The following is an 18924-nucleotide window of genomic DNA, read 5'->3' as shown; positions in this document are numbered from 1 at the left end:
TTTCACAGCTAAATACCCATTTGATATGCTGTTTTTAATTTATAAACATTCTCTGTGCTGTGAATTTCAATGGTAATTTTAATGACAAAATATCCATAATTTAAACTTTCCCAACTTGTTAAACTTAGAGGATAGCTCAAGTTCTCTATTACAATGCAAACATACTACTATATAGCTTTTTAATTCATCTGAACTGAAGCAAGTTCTAAGGTTTTTGAAATTACCAACGATAGTATTTAAAAAAGTAAACTTGAACAATTTGAGAGATTCAACTTAGATCTGTCTCAAAGGCAATTATAAAAAACATTTTTAAATCAACTGAATAGAAAGATAAAAATGTATGATTGACAAGCTATATATATACTACACCAAAAAAACAACCACCAGAAAACAAAAAAAAAAACATACCTTTTTTTAATGTTTAAATTATCAGGAAATACATAGTAGGTTTTCAAATATCTCTATAAATTTTAGAATCAAATTTTAACTTTCAAGAAAGAAAAATGTAGTTTGTATAGAATTTCAAATTGATATGAATATTCTCTAACTTTCAAAATATTCAGCTGCCAACCAACTAAATCTCTACACTGACACAGCATATAAAATTATCATCTAAAGCAGTAATTCACAAATACCAATGGGAAGTTATTACCTTTCATTGGTCTGAGACAGAAATGGGAAAAAATATAACTAATATTTCATACAATCAAATATAAAAGGATTGTCCTTTATTCTGATATTGTCCTTTTGTGGTGTAAAAGAGTATTTTTAAAATTGAAATATTAGATATTTTCATATACAGCACTTCACGTGGCAAAAGTAGAAGTTGCTAACTATATTGGTCCCCAAAGTTTTCTTAGATATATTACCAGCCTCTGAAAAACAATTTGGAATTTCTGTTCTAAAAGGCCTTTACTGACATGCCACAAGATATCCTTGCTTTTAAAAGTAGTAGAAAAATGGTCTACAAGTAACATGAGCTCAAACATCTTATTCATTTTGGCTCCCTACTGTCTACCATATTTCCCCAAAAATAAGACCTAGCTGGACAATCAGCTCTAATGCATCTTTTGGAGCAAAAATTAATATAAGACCAGGTCTTATACAATATTATTATATTATATAATATTATTAAATTATATAATCTTATGTTATATTAAAATAAGACCCAGTCTTATATCATATCATATCATAATTATAATATGATATTATACTCTATAAGACTGGGTCTTATATGAATTTTTGCTGCAAAAGACTCATTAGAGCTGACTGTCCAGCTAGGTCTTATTTTCGGGGAAACATGGTATCACAAGGCCTGGCACACAGTAGGTCCTCAATATGTATTTGCTGAATTAATGAATATTAAAAGCTGAGTCAATGAAATGGTAACTGTCAAATTTTTAGAAATGAAAACCAAAATGGAATTTTTATAGTTATAATGTTAAATTTAACAATATTAAAATAAATGGTAATTGCCAGATTTTTTTTATATTAAAAAAATGGAATTTTTATCGTGAGTCACAATGCTAAATTTAATAGTATGAAAATGTGCCATCTATAACAGACTCAATTCTCATATAAAGCATCCATTTTTCATATTTGCAAGTCCAACAGCATTAAGAAACACTGTTAAGAGCTGATCTGGGGGTAACAGATGAAAAGGGACTGACAACTATTGAAGCTGAGTGATGGGGAGTTCATCACACTATGATCTATATTTTAATGTATGTTTGAAATGTCCCACAATTAAATAACGAGATGCAGCAAAACAAACATGCACTACAAAAAGACACTATAGTGATTAGAAAACTGAAGTAGTTCAGTGTGGAACAAGAAAATTATTTAAGTATCAGGTATGGTTTCTGTTCTGAAGAAGCTCAGTTGAGGATAAGATTTACATACATGAAAAGAAATCAAACAGAGGTCTATACAATGTGTCATCATATAATAAATGTGTTTTGGTACTGCAGGAGTTTAGAACAGAGACAGAATGTTTCCTGTGTACTCAGAAAATCTGGGCTTTAAAAGAATAGGAGAGCATATTACTAGGAATGAAGACAGGAAAAGAAAGTTGAGTCATGACAGGGGTACAGATGGTATAATTGGCCTGACCAGAGAAGGCGCATGTTGGCAAATAGTGAAAAAACATTACCAAGAAGGGAGGGTAAATTAAAAAGAGTTAGAAGCCACAGAGAGAGGTTCATCTATGGTTTCAAAGGAAACAAGTGGCCGCTAAAGAGTTCTCATGAGGAATTCAGTGTTGGTTTTCTCAGGAAAATTAGCTAAGCCACATTGTGTGGTGTGACGCGGGGGGTCGGGGGGGTGAAACATAATGGAGTCCAGAAAATAGTAGCAATAATCCAAATGTGAGGGGATTCTCAAGTGTGGATGAGGGGAGAAACCACAGCAGGAATAGAGAGAAAGGGATACTTCACAGGAAAAGAGGAAAAATATTTTCATTAATTACATATAAAAAAGAAAACCAATGAGACAGTCATGTCAAGGTTTCAATTCCAGGCGATTAGGTGTTATTTTCATTAACAAATAGGGATGGTGGAGGTAGAAACTTAAGGAGAAGATAACAGTCATTCCTGAGTGGTTCAAATTTAAGGAGGCAATAACAACTGCAATATTATAATAACTAATCCTTATACATAGCTTATTAGGTGGCAGGTACTGTTCTAGATGCTTTGTATGTATGTATTCATTTATTCCTTAAAACAACCTTAAAAAGGTGCATATTATTATTTCCATTTCACAGAACAGAAATTTGAGATAGAGAGGTTACATAACTTGCCCAAGTCATAGTGACAGTAAGTGATGAAACCAGGATTTGAACCTGGGCTTAATCATGTTGCTGAATTGCCTCTTCATAACATGACAGAGATGTAAAAATATTTATGAAAAACAGTTACATAAAAAATAAATGTATCCATAAAGTTACCTGGCTCTGCAGAGAAAATCTCACAATCTAACATTTTTAACAACCAGCTACCTTATTTTTATGTTTTTGGACAAAGGAATTTTTTAAAAAGCCTTAGCAAACTAAAAACAACAAAAAGCACCTGAGAAATACAAAAGAATTAGGATTCAAGAAAAACACTATTACAGTTAAACATAAATGTCACAAATAGCCTAACAACTAAGTATTACAGTGTAAATGATGCTATCTTCACTTCAGCATACAAGTTAAATAATTATTAGGCACATTTTATCCAACCTTTGTATACTTAGGACATAAGCCTTATGCTCTGGGAATTTAGTCAGAGGAATAATTTAATAGAAGCTTCAAAATAAATTCCCTTTAGAAGAGACTAAATGTTGCTACTCTACAGCAGAGTAGGCTTCTCTTGCAACAGAAGGCCTTGCCCTTCTCTCATTATCACACAAAGTTAAGACACGGCTATATAGCATAATCACATAATAAACTGCCTTGTAAATACAAATATAATTTTTACATAGCACTGTCCAGAGGAATAGAAATTAATTGTATTTTTAAAAGTATAACACTGGTATGGGAAAACTTGGTTTTTCTATACCCTAGCAATTTTAAGTCAAAAGAAACATTTACTTACGTTCTGATACTGTATAAAGGAGGTTTTGGGGTAAAGGAGGAGGTAGTCTTGCTCCCACTGGTGCAAGATTGGGCACTGCACTTGTCCCAGGCTGGTCACGATTGTTTATTAAGCTTGACTGTGTTATGGGTGGTCCTACAGATAACAAAAAGTAAAAGATACAGCATTAATATTTCCTAACTAATAAAAATACTCACTGTAAAAGTACTAATTTGGATATTCATACTTAAAATACCTAATTTGGCTTAAACAGAATTAAGGAATTTGATAATATGCAGGCTTAAGCACTGTGAGTTACATAATTAATTAAAATGACATTTTAGTTCTGGAATACACAAAACTAATCTTGAGTGAAAAAAAGCAGAATTGGTTCTTCTACCGGGTGGGAGCAGAAAATGGCTGGGAAGCAACCGCAACAAACTTTCTGGGGTGATGGTAAAGTTCAATGATAAACATGTTTAAGTGTAGTAATGACTGCAATACATTGTAAAATACCATAAAAAATAAAAATGGAGAGATGAAAAGATATGTGATAACACAAGTATAGTAAAATATTAACTGTGGAACCTAGATGGTGAGTATGTGTGGTCAGTTTCTTTCAATTTTTCTGTTTGCTTAAACTTTTTCACAGTAAAATATTGGAGGCAAATGACATTCTTGGATTTAACCTTTAAAAAGGTATGTTCCCATCCTAGGATAACATTTATTACGAGAATTACTATATATATGAAGACACTTTTCCACCTGGAAGTAAACTCTCAACTTGAGCTTTACAATTATACCATTTATCTGACAATATTAAATATTCACAAATGCTAAGTTAAAAGAACCATATTTCTATTGACCAAATATATGCATTAAATGTCTCGAAACCTCTATCAATTTTAATGAAATATGTTCTATAGAGAACATTGCTGCAGGAAAGCTAAATGACAGGTAAACAGGATCATGCAAAACCATTTTTGCGACTTCTTGTGAGTCTACAATAATTTCAAACATAAAAAGTAAAAAAAAAAAAAATTGAAAAAGTACTTTAAACTGAAACTAAATGACAATCATGTTTTAAAATAATAATTTGCAATCCCTTAGCAATATTAAATTTCATCAAGTAGATAATTTTCTTATATATACATGTAAACTGTCCACCCTATAATTTTTTTCAATTACATTTAAAAAATTTAGGAGGCCGGCCCGGTGGCTCAGGCAGTTAGAGCTCCGGGCTCCTAACTCCGAAGGCTGCCGGTTAGATTCCCACATGGGCCAGTGGGCTCTCAACCACAAGGTTGCCAGTTCGATTCCTCGAGTCCCACAAGGGATGGTGGGCAGTGCCCCCTGCAACTAAGATTGAACACGGCACCTTGAACTGAGCTGCCGCTGAGCTCCCGGATGGCTCAGTTGGTTGGAGCTCATCCTCTCAACCACAAGGTTGCCGGTTCAACTCCCGCAAGGGATGGTGGGCTGTGCCCCCTGCAACTAGCAATGGCAACTGGACCTGGAGCTGAGCTGTGCCCTCCACAACTAAGACTGAAAGGACAACAACTTGAAGCTGAACAGCACCCTCCACAACTAAGATTGAGGACAATAACTTGACCTGGAAAAAAGTCCTGGAAGTACACACTGTTCCCCAATAAAGTCCCATTCCCCTTCCCCAATAAAAAATTAAAAAAAAAAAAAATATTTCAATGTTCTTGAAGAAATTTTCTTTCAAGACTGGGAAATTTCATTAAACTACTGACATGTTTTTTTTTCTGACATCTTCAAAACACTGGCTTCCTTAAGATGCTATCAACTATCAAGATTTTGACTCCAGGTCAATATACATTAGGCCACTACTAATAAAATTTACACTTGGAGGTACTACAAATAATGCAATGGAACAATGGATGAGAAAAAAGGAAACAGCATCTTAATTATGGGAATATATTCCAAATTCTATTATTAATTTACTTTTCAAAAACTAAATCTACTGTCAAGTTAGCTAAAAGGGATAGCTTCCAACTATAATTCCCTGCTAAAGAAATAAATACTCAGTGAGCATATACTTACTTGGTATGGGAAGCACAACAGAAGGTGGAGGCTGGCCATGTCCTTGGGGAACAGGAAGTCTCATATTGTGGCCAGGACCTGGACCTGGGCCTGGGCCTGGACCAGGGCCAGGGCCAGGGCCTGGGCCTGGCATCGGAGGCATTAACATTCCAGGAGGTGGTGGAGGAGGAAGCCCAGGAGGTGGTGGAGGGAAAGGAATCATGCTTGGCAGAGCAACTTCATCAACAACCAGGGGATCATTTCCATGATCAAACTGACAAAGGTCACCAAGTACACAAAATCCTCTTTCTGAAAGAATCAAAGAAGAATCTTATTATGATCCACTTAGAGATCAGAAAATAAACAAAACAAGTCGCTGATAAACCCACCAATCTGATTCACAAAATGTTTTTTCTCCAAGGAGTCTAAACTTTTCTAGTGTTACTCTGTTAATCATCACATATCCCTGAGGTCGGGGCAGGTATACCCTACTTTCTACACTACGAGACCACAATTTGTTGAGTTAGCAAATAACGGAGTCAAACAGGCTACTAGCTACTACTCACCCATTTGCTCTGAAGTTTTCATAATAAAAAGTCAGATATTTTAAACAAATACCAATTTAACAAAGGCTGGAGGTGGATGGAAATACGGGACTTGAACTAGATGATATAATTTCCACTATCTATTTTCATATGATTCTAAAGCAACCATTTTTGCTATATCTACAAGTTGAAACTTTATTTTAAAATATTCAAGTGGGCATCATGTACCAGGTTATTCTTTTTTAACAGCAAAATATTAGAGAGTGGGCATCATGTACCAGCATTCTTTGTTCACTAGAGAGTGTATCAATAAGGAATAGGTTAAACATATTTCTGTACTTATACAACACTAAAAAATACCGAGGAAGTTCTTTATGTATTAATGTAAGATGACTGCCAGGAAATATTGCTAAGTGTAAAAAAAAACATTATGCAGAAGAATGTGAGTAGTATACTAACATTTATCTAAAAAAGCAAATGGGGGAGAAAATATTTATTTATGTACATATGCAGAGACCATGTTTGGAAAGACACACAAGAAACTGCTTAACATTAAATTGGCCTTGGGAAGGAGATCTGTGGTTGCGAGGCCAAGGTGAAAGTGAGGAAATGCTTCAATTATGATTTACTTCTATTCCCTACTTAAAAATAAAATGTAAAAACATACACATTCTACGTTTACAGAAAAAATGTTCTAATATCTGCAATTTGCTTCAAATAATACAGGTCAGGGAGAAGTGTTGGGAGTACAGATGAAAACAAGACTGCCCGTGAGTTAATCATTGTTGGTGTGAGGTCATGGATTCATTATATTACCTTTCAATTTTTATAAGTATTGAAATACGGCCACAACAAAAAGTTAAAATACACACATACATACATACTGATTCATTCAGTCATTCAAATGGAAAGTCAGCAAATAACAAATTCCCAGCACTAAACTCCACACAAAGAAATGATAATTCCTAGTGTGTACCAAATTTGGGGTATATGTATAGTGTTTGTAGTAACAAGAACAACAAAAAATAAAGGGTCAAATCCGAACATTCCCTTAACAAGAGCCAAACTAATGAATCAATAAGCATATGCCAAAAGAGATCCACCTACTCCTTCATCCCTTTTAATAAAATCTGAACTACAATCAAAAGATATGCAGTACTAGCCACATCTGCTTTACCAGTACTTCTGGGTACAACATGAAAGAGAATTTTTACCGTCATAATCTCTGCATCGCCTCTTTGGTGGTGGGTTTCGACCAAAAGAATTGGAAGAGCTATGATTGTTATAGTAATTAGACCAACTCTCTGTTGTGTTTTCAGAGTGGTGTGCAGGTGCGATCACAGTCACCGTGCTGGGAATAGACTGTGCCCCCGAGGAGTACTGCTCGGAAGAGTTTGGAGGTGGTGCAGGTGCAGGCACATACGAACTCTCCAAATCATTCCTCTCACTCTTAAACTTGGATCTTTCCCTGTGCTCTGCTTTAGAGACAAAATATAAACAAGAAACAAAGAGGATCAGACATTTATTATTAAACTATGTTTATTTTCTGACTTACAAAATAGGAAAGATGAAAATATTGAAGTAAACTTACTGAGCTATCCATATTTCAAAGTGCTCTCATTATTAACATATCCTAAAAGTAGGAACATCAACAATGTGATATATCTTGACCAATAACTTGTCTAAAATCATCTTTTATAACACCAACATCAATACATAACGAAGAAAGGCCAGCTTCTCCCATGATATTTAATAAAAATACTATCCAAGAATTGACTCCCAAACTAATATCTCAGGAGATCAGTAGTTGGGAACCCAGTAATCTATTTATATTTTTTCTTTTTAATTTTATAAATCCTAGGCAACCTTATTGCCTAGAAAATCAATTCTTTCTCGACTGAGGAGAGAGTGGCAGGCAATCCTCTTCCTCCACTGATAGTTTTGTTGATTAAAGGACAACTGTCTCAATTATACAAATGACTTAAATCTAGACATGCGCATACTATGACACTTATATAGCTTTTTAGTCAAACTCCTTTGACTCTATCCCCAAAATAGAGCCCTGTCTTTGTAACAAGATCAATGTTTTTGGAGACAATTCCAGATTTTACACTGCTCAGACATATTAAAGGTACATGAGCCTTTAAGGGAAGTTCTGGTACTCTTGTGATATAGGCAGATATAGGCAGATAAGCAACTAAGGAGTTTTTAGGGGGAAGCCTCATCTACTCACCAACATTCCTGTTTGGATCCCGGTCTTTGCTGCGTCCCCGGCTCCGGCTTCGACTCCGACTCAGGCCTCGGCTCTTACTCCGGCTCTTACTCCTGCCTCTCCTCCAGTCATACTTCTCCCGGTACAATTCATTCCGCTCATAATACCGGTCATAGTCTCTCCACTTGCCATCTTCTCTTTTCTTCTCACGTGTTCTATAATACACAGATATAAAAGCCATATGTACAGTATAGAAACCAAGTCTGCAAACAAATAGGTAGTATGAAATACCCTTCCTGATTCATCAAAATTCATAATATCTATGCTTTTTTAGAAAGCCATAAGACAACCACATAATTTGTCTAATCCATTATATAAAAAGAAACATTCCCTCAAGTACACTGGGTTGGGAGAATTGAAAAAAAGAGGTGAATCCAAAGTATGGGGAGGCGGAGGGGGAAAAAAATAGATATTTAAAACAAGACAAGAAAAAGACTCAACAAAGTTTTCCTAAACAAAGACTAATTTTTTAACGGTAGGCTGATGGTTCAACATATAAATTGCACTACTTGTAATATAAAATGCTATGGATGATTTTAATACTAAGCACCCCTAACCAAATGGAACATTTCATTATTATTCTCTAAGGAGACTGCTCCCACCCGAGCTCTTGGGGAAAACATAATGATGACTGTTTATGAAAAGAAGAGAAAGTATGACAAAGACAAACAGAGAGAATGGAAGGAAGAAAGGTAATATTCTCTTTCTTTAATCAGTTCAGAGATCATTAATCATTGCATATTTTGAAAATCCCTTTAATGCCCTTGTAAAGTAACTGAAAAGTGAGTTTATCAATGTCTTCATAATTAAAGATAAACACAAACCTTCGTTCACTAGATTCTGAACGAGTCTTCTGGGGACTAGGATATTTCTTTTTTCTGCCATCTCGTTCTTCCTCTGCTGGCTCCTGAAATACCTATATGAAAACATTCATTAGAAACAAAAATAGTCCTTCTATGAACTGTAAAACACATCCACCTGATAATCTTTCTGGCACAAAGAGAGCACAAATAAATAAACAGAAATACTAAAGTCAAATTCCATCAAAAAAAAAAAAAATCAGGGCGACCGGTTGGCTCAGTTGGTTAGAGCGCAGTGCTCATAACACCCAGGTCGCCGGTTCGACTCCCACATGGACCAGCGAACTACACCCTCCACAACTAGATTGAAACGACGACTTGGAGATGAGCTGCGCCCTCCATAACTAGATTGAAAACGATGACTTGACTTGAACCTGATGGTTCCTGGAAAAAAACACTGTTCCCGAAAAAAAAAAAAAAAAAAAAAAAATCACATCCAAATAAGTTTGGCAACAGGGAAAAATTAAAAAAGATGCTGATGATGTTAATTTTTGAATGTTAATTGAAGGTAGAGAATAGCAGTGTAGGTGGAAAACAGCAATTTATACTTTTAATTCAAACAGTAGAAACAACAAATCTCTATTTCTAAGCAACATATAGTAAAATAATTTGTTTTCCTAATTATAAAATATACTCACATATAATTCATTTGAGAAGGACGTTAGATTTCACAGAAAATGTTTCAGGAACAAAAGGTTAAGTTAACGAACACTATAAAACTATTTCATGCGAATTGTGGAAAAATGATATAATTAATAGAAATGTTAAGGCTTCTTTTAAAGCCTAATATAGTCAAGACCAACCAAAAACAGAGAACTAGTGATTTCATTATTGTTTTTAAACAGAAGTTAATCACAAAACAAATATATAGCCTTTATTAAAGACCGGTGAAATAAAGTCATTTGCAAGAACTAAACAAATGCCCATCTAACGGAGAAACTCACTTACTTCAAATCAGGAAATGAGTGAATGGAACAAGAGACAACTATTTAATAAAACTCAGGCAATACAAAATGGCAGCCACAAATGGCAACCATATGGTGCTGGCCCAAACATTATATTATCATTAGATTAGGTTTAAAAATCATTCTCTCTACCAATTTACAGGGAATACAGAGGATATATTACTCCACTGGGAGGTAATCAGCAAAATCCAGACAGCAAAAAACTCTATAGGACAAATGACTACGTTTCTTCAACAAGATAAAATTTAAGGAAAAAGAGGCAGATGAAGAAAAGAATAAAAGAGATACATAGGTAGGTATTAAGGGGGTGGATTTAAAGACTAAGAGACTTAAAAGACATCAACTTGGAGGTCTTTCTCCTTCTTTTTGCCTTTCTGCATTTTCCAAGGATTTTAATTTTTTTAAATACTTTTTTATTTTTTTAAGGAGAGCACAGCTCACAGTGGTCCATGCGGGGATCAAACCGGCTACCTGGATGTTATGAGCACTGTGCTCTAACCAACTGAGCTAAGCGGCCACCCTCCCAAGGATTTTTTTGATGAACTAGTATTAATTCTTAATGGAAAACAACTATTCTTTAAAAGTCAAAGGATCCTAAAGAAATAAAAACATCAGGCCACACAAAAACTTGTGCGTGAAATGTTCACAGCAGTATCATTCCTACCGTGTTTACCCAAAAATGAGACCTAGGCAGACAATCAGTTTTTTTTTTTTTTTTAAAGATTTTATTGGGGGAAGGGGAACAGGACTTTATTGGGGAACAGTGTGTACTTCCAGGACTTTTTTTCCAAGTCAAGTTGTTGTCCTTTCAGTCTTAGTTGTGGAGGGTGTCATTCAGCTTCAAGTTGTTGTCCTTTCCGTTTTAGTTGTAGAGGGCACAGCTCAGCTCCAGGTCCAGTTGCCGTTTTCTAGTTGCAGGGGCACAGCCCACCATCCCTTGTGGGAGTCAAACCGGCAACCTTGTGGTTGAGAGGACGAGCTCCAACCAACTGAGCCATCTGGGAGGCAGCTCAGCTCAAGGTGCCGTGTTCAGTCTTAGTTGCAGGGGCCGCTGCCCACCATCCCTTGCGGGACTCGAGGAATTGAACTGGCAACCTTGTGGTTGAGAGCCTACTGGCCCATGTGGGAATCGAACCGGCAGCCTTCGGAGTTAGGAGCACAGAGCTCTAACTGCCTGAGCCATCGGGCTGGCCCGACAATTAGCTTTAATGTGTCTTTTGGAGGAAAAATTAATATAAGACCAGTCTTATATTATATATTATATATGAGACCCAGTCTCATAGTAAAATAAGACCCGGTATTAAATATTAAATATTATATATTATATATTGCATAAGACCTGGTCTTATATTATAGTAAAATAAGACTGGGTCTTATAGTACTCTTTGTTCCAAAAGATGCATTAGAGCTGATTGTCCAGCTGGGTCTTATTTTTGTGGAAACATGGTGATAGCCAAAAAGTGTTAACCACCTCTCTATCAACCCAAATATCCACCAACTGATGACTGGATAAAGAAAATGTGATATAGTCATACAGTGGAGTATTATTCAGTTATAAAAAATGAACTACAGATACATGCTACAACCTGGATGAACCTTGAAAACATTATGCTAAGTAAAAGATGCTAGTCACAAAAGTCTACATATCTTGTAATTTCATTTATATGAAATGTCCAGAAAAGGCAAATCTATGGAGACACAAAGTAGATGAGTGGTTGCCTAGGGCTGGGGAGGGGAAGTGAAGGGAGTAAGGAGGACTTGGAGGGTAATGGCTAATGGATACAGGATTTCTTTTTTGGGTAATGAAAATGTTCTACAATGAACTACGGTGATGTGATGATTGCACAGCTCTGAATACAATAAAAACCATGGCTATTTGTATTACACTTTAAATAGGAGAACTATATGACTGGCCATGGATGTATAATTATTCAAGCCAAATGACGGGTGCATGGGGGCTCATTATTATTCTGGCTTCTTTCAAACATTTTCATAATAAAAACTTTGTAAGTTAACAAAAGTAATCTGTATTCTTATCTATTTTAAATAAAATTTCTAGAATTTCCCGTGTTGAGGATATGTTTTCCCACAATTATTTTACACTTTTATTCTGAAATGAGTTATAATGGCATTATACTGTCTTATATTTCTTGAATTAGTAATATATACGCAGACTTCATATACCAAAACCTTACCTACTTTGCTCCTTCTAATAATATGAAAAGTACATTTCTTTATAGAATCAGATGACCAGACATACTAATCTTAAGTTTTTCATCTTTGTTGTCCACCTGACTTAAATTTTTCTACCTCACATCTATTAGAAGTCTGATCATTACACATCTGTTTAAGAAGTTTTAATTATTTATTACCTTGGTCTATCATGGCTTCACAAGTGTGACAGCCTCCATTCCCTTGGACCATTTTGGATATAAAAGTATACTAATCGGGGCAGGATTGGCCTTGTGTTAATGGACTGGATTGTTGAGGTGGGGGTGACGAACACATGGGAATTCACTATAATATTCTGTCTCCTTTTGATGGTTGTTGAAAATACTTGATAATAGGTTTTTAAAAAATAAAAATAAAATAAAATATTTTCAGGCAACCCAAAGGAGGGGGAAAGCTAAGCAAGAGGTTTAGTCATAAATCCATACATTGTATCAAAGAAAAACTGCCTTCTAACATTTCAGATGATCATGGTATGAGTGAATAAGGAATTTTAGTACCAAAAATCTATTATCTTCATGGATTGCTCTTTTGCACGTTCATGAACTCAGACAGACAGGGTAAAGGGGTTTAATAAAAGCCAATTATAACTACAGCAAGTTTACAAGTAATTTTCCAACTGTATATAAAAAGCCTCGTGCTTCATAAATCCTGGTACATACATATGAACCAAGTGTTTTTCCAGCACCAGGATGAGTTAGCTGTTCCAATGATCCACATTCTCTTACCTGGTTCTTCCTGTGACCAACAGTCTAACTGTAAAACAACTAACTGATGGTACAATATAGCTTCGAACCAAAGTTGAAAGGTAAAATGGCTAGTCCTTAGATGGATCTGCTCCTCTGTACCCTGCTCAGAGCAACTGCATCAACTGAGCACATACCAAAAATTAGATAATTAGCCAAAGGTATGTACTACCTCAAACCCCTTTCCTTCCACGTTATCTAACAGAATTGCTACAAACTATTATATTTACACACTATTAAATGAGCTATTATTCACATCAGTAACAAAAATTAAGTTAAAGAATCTTAGAAAACAGGAGAAACGCCAGACAGCATCATTTGGGGTAATAATACAAAGCAGATACCCATTTTGCACAATTTTCAAAATTTGGATTTACTACAAAGATATGAAATGAAATAATGCAACAATTTTTGAACTGTTCCTTCAAAACTCCAGATAATGCAGTATTTATTTTATATTCAAACCAGCTATCATTCAAACAGACACTTCTCCCATTTTAAAAAGACTTTCTGAGACAATTAGAAGGCATGAGCCAAAACCAAAAAAGTGATAGTGGTCTCAGTTGATCTCAATCAAGTATAGCCACATTCTGTAATTCAATTAGCCTAGCATTTAAAAACGTTATCACAAATGACAACTAAATGCAGTATGTGATACTTAGAATGAATTCTGTACTGAAAAGGAAAAAAGCAAGCTATAAAAAAAACAAAAACAGCACTGTTGGTCAACGGACAAAATTGGAATACAGAGAGTAAATAATTTTATTGATGTTAAATTTACTGAAACTGAAAATGGAATTATAGCTATTTAAGAGAATATTCTTATGAAATACGCAGAGTATTTAGAACTCAAAGATCATGATGCATCTGACTTACTCCCAAATGATTCAGGAAAAAAACAATTTTGGGTGTGCATATACAGAGAGCAAGTGAGACAAATCTTCAATATGTGAACCTAGGTAGATGGTATATGGGTGTCTAGGATACTATTCTTGTAATTTTTATGTAAGTTTAAAATTGTTTCCAAATAAAAGTTTATTATATAATTATAAAAAAATAAAAGTTGAGCAACATTTCTGTATAATAACCAACATTTATGTGCCAGGCACTGAATTTGGGGGGGGGGGGGGGGTGTGTGTGTGTGTGTGTGTGTGTGTGTGTGTGTGTGTAAAATCTCATTTAATCTTCAATGAGATACATAGTACTATAACCATCATTTTGCTGATGTACAAATAAAAGTTAACTTATTTTAGAGCTACTATTTTTACTCATGCAGCCTGATTTTAGAACCCATATTCATATAATACTATGTTGTCTATACATAAAAAGAATTACAAATGAACTCTAAAATTTCTTCCTTGGTTCAAACGATTACCATCTATAATCACATTTTTATATTTCAACGTTGTAAAATCATTTTTTTTCCCTTTTCTTTCCTATGAGTGATGTTTATAATTACGCTAACTACCAAAAAAAAAAATCTCTGTATGGTTAAAAAAGAGGAAATTGGACAGCCGGATGGCTCTGTTGGTTAGAACATGAGCTCTTAACAAGGTTGCTGGTTCAATTCCCACATAGGATAGTGGGCTATGTTTCCCCCAAAATAAGACCTAGCCAGACAATCAGCTCGAATACATCTTTTAGAGCAAAAATTAATATAAGTAATTATAGTAAAATAAGACCGGGTCTTATATTATAATATAATATAATATAATATAATACAATATAATATATAATACTGGGTCATAAATTGATTTTTGCTCTAAAAGACGCATTAGAGCTGATTGTCTGGCTAGGTCTTATTTTCGGGGAAACAGGGTAGATTGAAGGAGAATGACTTGACTTGGAGCTGATAGGTCCTGGAGAAACACATTGTTCCCCAATATTCCCCAATAAAAATTAAAAAAAAAAAGGGGAAATAATTTCTCAATTTACATGAAAATGTTACCTAATGAGTTCTCCTGAGGTTTCATTAGTACTTTACTTTTAGTCAAGCCTCCATATTTAACCAAGTTTTCTTTTTCTAAAAGTCACTGGGTAAGATTCTGAATTCCTCAGCATTGCTAAAATATTACTTGATTCTAAACAAGCTATCTGAAATTCTCCCAACTCTTCAATTCCAAGGAATTTAGAAGCCCTGATAAAGAATCTGCACCATGCCCAAACCCACAAACTTTAATCAATAGATAATCACTTCTAATCTCAAGATGTCAACGTCCAACTAAGAATGACACTGATAATAGGATCTAAGAGCCCCAAAACCAAAAGAAAACTTTGCTTTACCTCTTCTTTAATTTCTTCTTTTTCTTGGACTGGTGGTTTTGGCTCAGGCTTAACTGGTTCCAAAGGTGGAAGGTAGTTTTTAGTATAGAGACTTTCGAATAGTTTATCCACAAAACCTGAAGTTTCTAAGGAGAAGAAATATTTAAGTGTTACACAAACAAAAACTTGACAACACACACCGCATTGGCAAAGCAGAGGAAAATGCGACATCTCATATACTGTCGGTGGGACTAAAAATGAGTGTAACCTTTATGGGGGAGAATCCCACTTTGGGTTTTTAAGTCTCTCAGGCATCCTTGCACATATACAAAATGATATATATATGCAAGATTATTTGAGTATGTTAATAGTAAGAGACTGGAAACACCCTCATTTCCATGAATAAGAAATCAGTTAAATAAACTATGTGACAAACATGCAACAGAGTACTCAGCAGCTGTAAAAAGAATGAGTACTGATAATATCAGATCTCAAAGATATAAGAATAAATATTTCTATCTGTTTATATTTGCATTAAACAACTCTGAAAGGACAAAAAATAAGTTGTGTACTGGAGGTAGGAAGAGAACAGATGAAAAACAAGTAAGAGAAACTTTTCATGGTATACCTATGTATTGTTGGATTTAATACACTGTCTACTCAAAAATTTAATTTAAAATATTTTTAAATCAGTTGAAAAAACTTTGGCATGAGAATAATACAGAAGTAAGTATCTTCTAGTGTTTTACTTAAAGGCTGTTCTATTTTGTAATTTTTTCAGACTAACTGAATGGGGAGAACCAGATGAATTTGTTAGAAATATAAACATCAAAATATTTGTTATTCAAATCAAATTTAAATAATTTTCATTGGTCCTACCCTAAGGAATAGCTAAATTGCATGTTAAAAGTACAGCACAGACTTCTTACAATGTAATTATTATACATTTTACATAAATAGTTGTTTCTAAAATGTCTAATTTGTTTTCAGAAAAGCATCTTTTCATAAACTTATTAATTTGTGTAATATTTTCCATGATTATAAAACTATCTCTTGTGAACTATTACACATAACTTTAGATAACAAATTAATCAGACCCTTCAAAAGCTTTTATGATCACTTTCTCCATATGCTTGTTTTCTAAAACATTTTTGAAAAATATTACTTTTTTAATTTAAAAGACACATAACCCAATGAAGAAAAAGCATAAACATCTAACAATAATATTCAAGATACACTGTTTTTTTATAAAACATATTACAAGAGTATATTTATTTGAAACCACTTTAATACGTCACATAAACATGTACATAAATGTAGAGCTGAGCACATGTGGCTGTTTAGATTAATTAAAATTAAATTTAAGACTCCGTTCTTAGGTTACAATAGCCACATTTCAAGCGCTCAATAGCCGCTAGAAGCTACTGAATCGTGAAGGGCATATACAGACCATACCCATCATTGCACAAAGTTTTACTGGTCAGTGCTAGTCTGGAAGATATAGACACCATACATAAGTAGACAACAGTGATTTTTCTCTATGGTGGCAAGTTTGTGGCTATTTATTTTCTTCTCCTTTTTAAAATGTTCTTTAAAATTCTTCCTCATGTGTATTGCCTTTGTAATTTTAAAAAGTTACTAAAAATCTTTAAAGCATTTATAACAAGGAATTCTTAGATGTCTGAACACACATTTGCCTCTTACCCAAAAAGTCTTTGCTGTTTTACTTTTTCTTTTTTTTTTTAATGGCTCTACACCTCACATGACTTACCTTTAATGGAAACGAAGTAATATAAATTAATATATTTAAAAAAGGAAATACTCATTTGTACTACAGAGCAATTCTGTATTAGATTTTTTTTAATACAGAAAAACTTTAAAATGCTTCTGAAAAATATGTACTCCTGTGTTTCAGATGGAGAAGTCATATTATCTTCTTTTTCTCAGCAGCTATTTGAGTATCATCTTACCACCAACAGCAAGGTCAACCAATAAGTGTGCATTATCTACATTCCTGTTCATCTATTCAACAAGATTTACTGAGTATCTTCTATGAGTCAGGTACTGTAGGTTCCAGGTCTCCACTCTCAACAAAGGGAAAGGCCAAACAGAGGGTGGGTGGGAGAGACACATATAAACAGGCAAATAAATATATGACAGGGAGTGACAAGTGCCATGAAAAAAAAAACAAATAAAGCAAGGTTAGGAAGAGGAGAGTGACTAGGGGCATGGGTTTACTATACAGATTGGATACAGGTACCCAGAGGAAACTACAGGAAGGTGACATTTGAGAAGAGATGAGAAACCACAAGGAAAGACACCATGTTTCAAGGACATTACAGTGAAGAGAATTCAAAAGCCCCAAGGTGGGAACATGTCTGCCACGTTGGAAAAAACAGCAAGGCAGTCAATGTGGCTCGAATGAACAGTGAGGAGGAAAGGTAGGAGATGAGGTCAGAGAAGCAGCAGGGAGGACTCCAGGGAGCTCTGTGCTCTATGGAAAGGACTGTGCTGAGAAGATGGGAAGTTAAAGGAACAAAGACAAGAGGATCATATCCATCTCCTCTTGGATATCAAGAAGCCCCAGCCAAGAGGGAAAACAACAGATAGCTTCACTGTCCTAATAAACACTGAGAATAAGCAGCTTCCTTATTCTTAAATTGTTACCCCCCCAACCAGCAACTAGGCTCTGCCGCAAGCCGCAAAGGACCCATTCACCTAAAAAGCATCAGTTACACTGCCTCAGTATGGGAAATTAACAGAAAAGGAAAGGGAAAAACAATTCTGCCAAAATACATGATAAACAAGCATATATTCAAGTATTTAAAGGACCCTACCAATTTCTCTCCCTTCCAGATTATGTCTTCAAGATTTTGACAGGACGTTTTAAATTTAAAATCTTTAAATACTTGGTGGAAGGCCCATAATCATTACCTTTTTGTAAAAAGACGTCAAGTTGATCAGCACAAAAGGCTTTCAATTCTTTCTCAGGTTTGTCCTTTTTGACCAGTGCTACAACATAGTTGGCTAAGGCTGAAGGATCAGCATCACATCTAGTTAGAGACAAAACAAAAAGTTTAAAACATTTTTTTCAAATGCTATGTCATTAATAAAGTCACCCCTATTTTGGAAAGCTAAAGGTCAAAAACTTTAAAAGTGACTGCAAACACAAGTGACTATTGTAACAAACAACATACATATAGTGCAAGTAAGATGTTCCTTTTCTGCTTATTTTTATAAAATAGTTTGCATCCTATTTTCGATGTTCTAATTATACCCAGAATTTTGAAACAAATCTACATTCATTTTTTTTTTCAATGGTAATAGGAAGAGTTGGCAATTGAGCCTTAGCTTGCAGCTTGACTCCCAGCCTGTAGAAGCACTGTCAGTATCTTCAGGAACTATCTGTTCCATGGGACCTACGAAGAAGAAAGAGGGGAAGTGA

At 34.7% G+C, this 18924-nt stretch overlaps 1 protein-coding gene across 2 annotated transcripts in view; it reads right to left on the bottom strand.

Annotated features, from left to right (window-relative positions):
* RBM27 (RNA binding motif protein 27) overlaps positions 1-18924 on the bottom strand; it is a 62487-nt gene that overhangs the window by 32769 nt on the left and 10794 nt on the right. The window contains exons 2-8 of one of the 2 annotated variants that reach the window (XM_033096437.1): positions 18414-18532; positions 15501-15625; positions 9242-9333; positions 8379-8572; positions 7360-7623; positions 5622-5909; positions 3576-3710 (exon numbers count right to left, since the gene is read on the bottom strand). In XM_033096437.1, coding sequence (XP_032952328.1) covers positions 3576-3710; positions 5622-5909; positions 7360-7623; positions 8379-8572; positions 9242-9333; positions 15501-15625; positions 18414-18532 — 1217 coding nt within the window. The remainder of the gene's footprint in view (positions 1-3575; positions 3711-5621; positions 5910-7359; positions 7624-8378; positions 8573-9241; positions 9334-15500; positions 15626-18413; positions 18533-18924) is intronic. The other variant, XM_033096438.1, reaches the window with a different exon arrangement.

This window comes from Rhinolophus ferrumequinum, chromosome 24 (genome assembly GCF_004115265.2).
Source record: "Rhinolophus ferrumequinum isolate MPI-CBG mRhiFer1 chromosome 24, mRhiFer1_v1.p, whole genome shotgun sequence".
Taxonomy (NCBI): Eukaryota; Metazoa; Chordata; class Mammalia; order Chiroptera; family Rhinolophidae; genus Rhinolophus; species Rhinolophus ferrumequinum.
The sequence above is the reverse complement of the archived record's forward strand: the minus strand, read 5'-3'. Positions and strand labels throughout refer to the sequence as shown.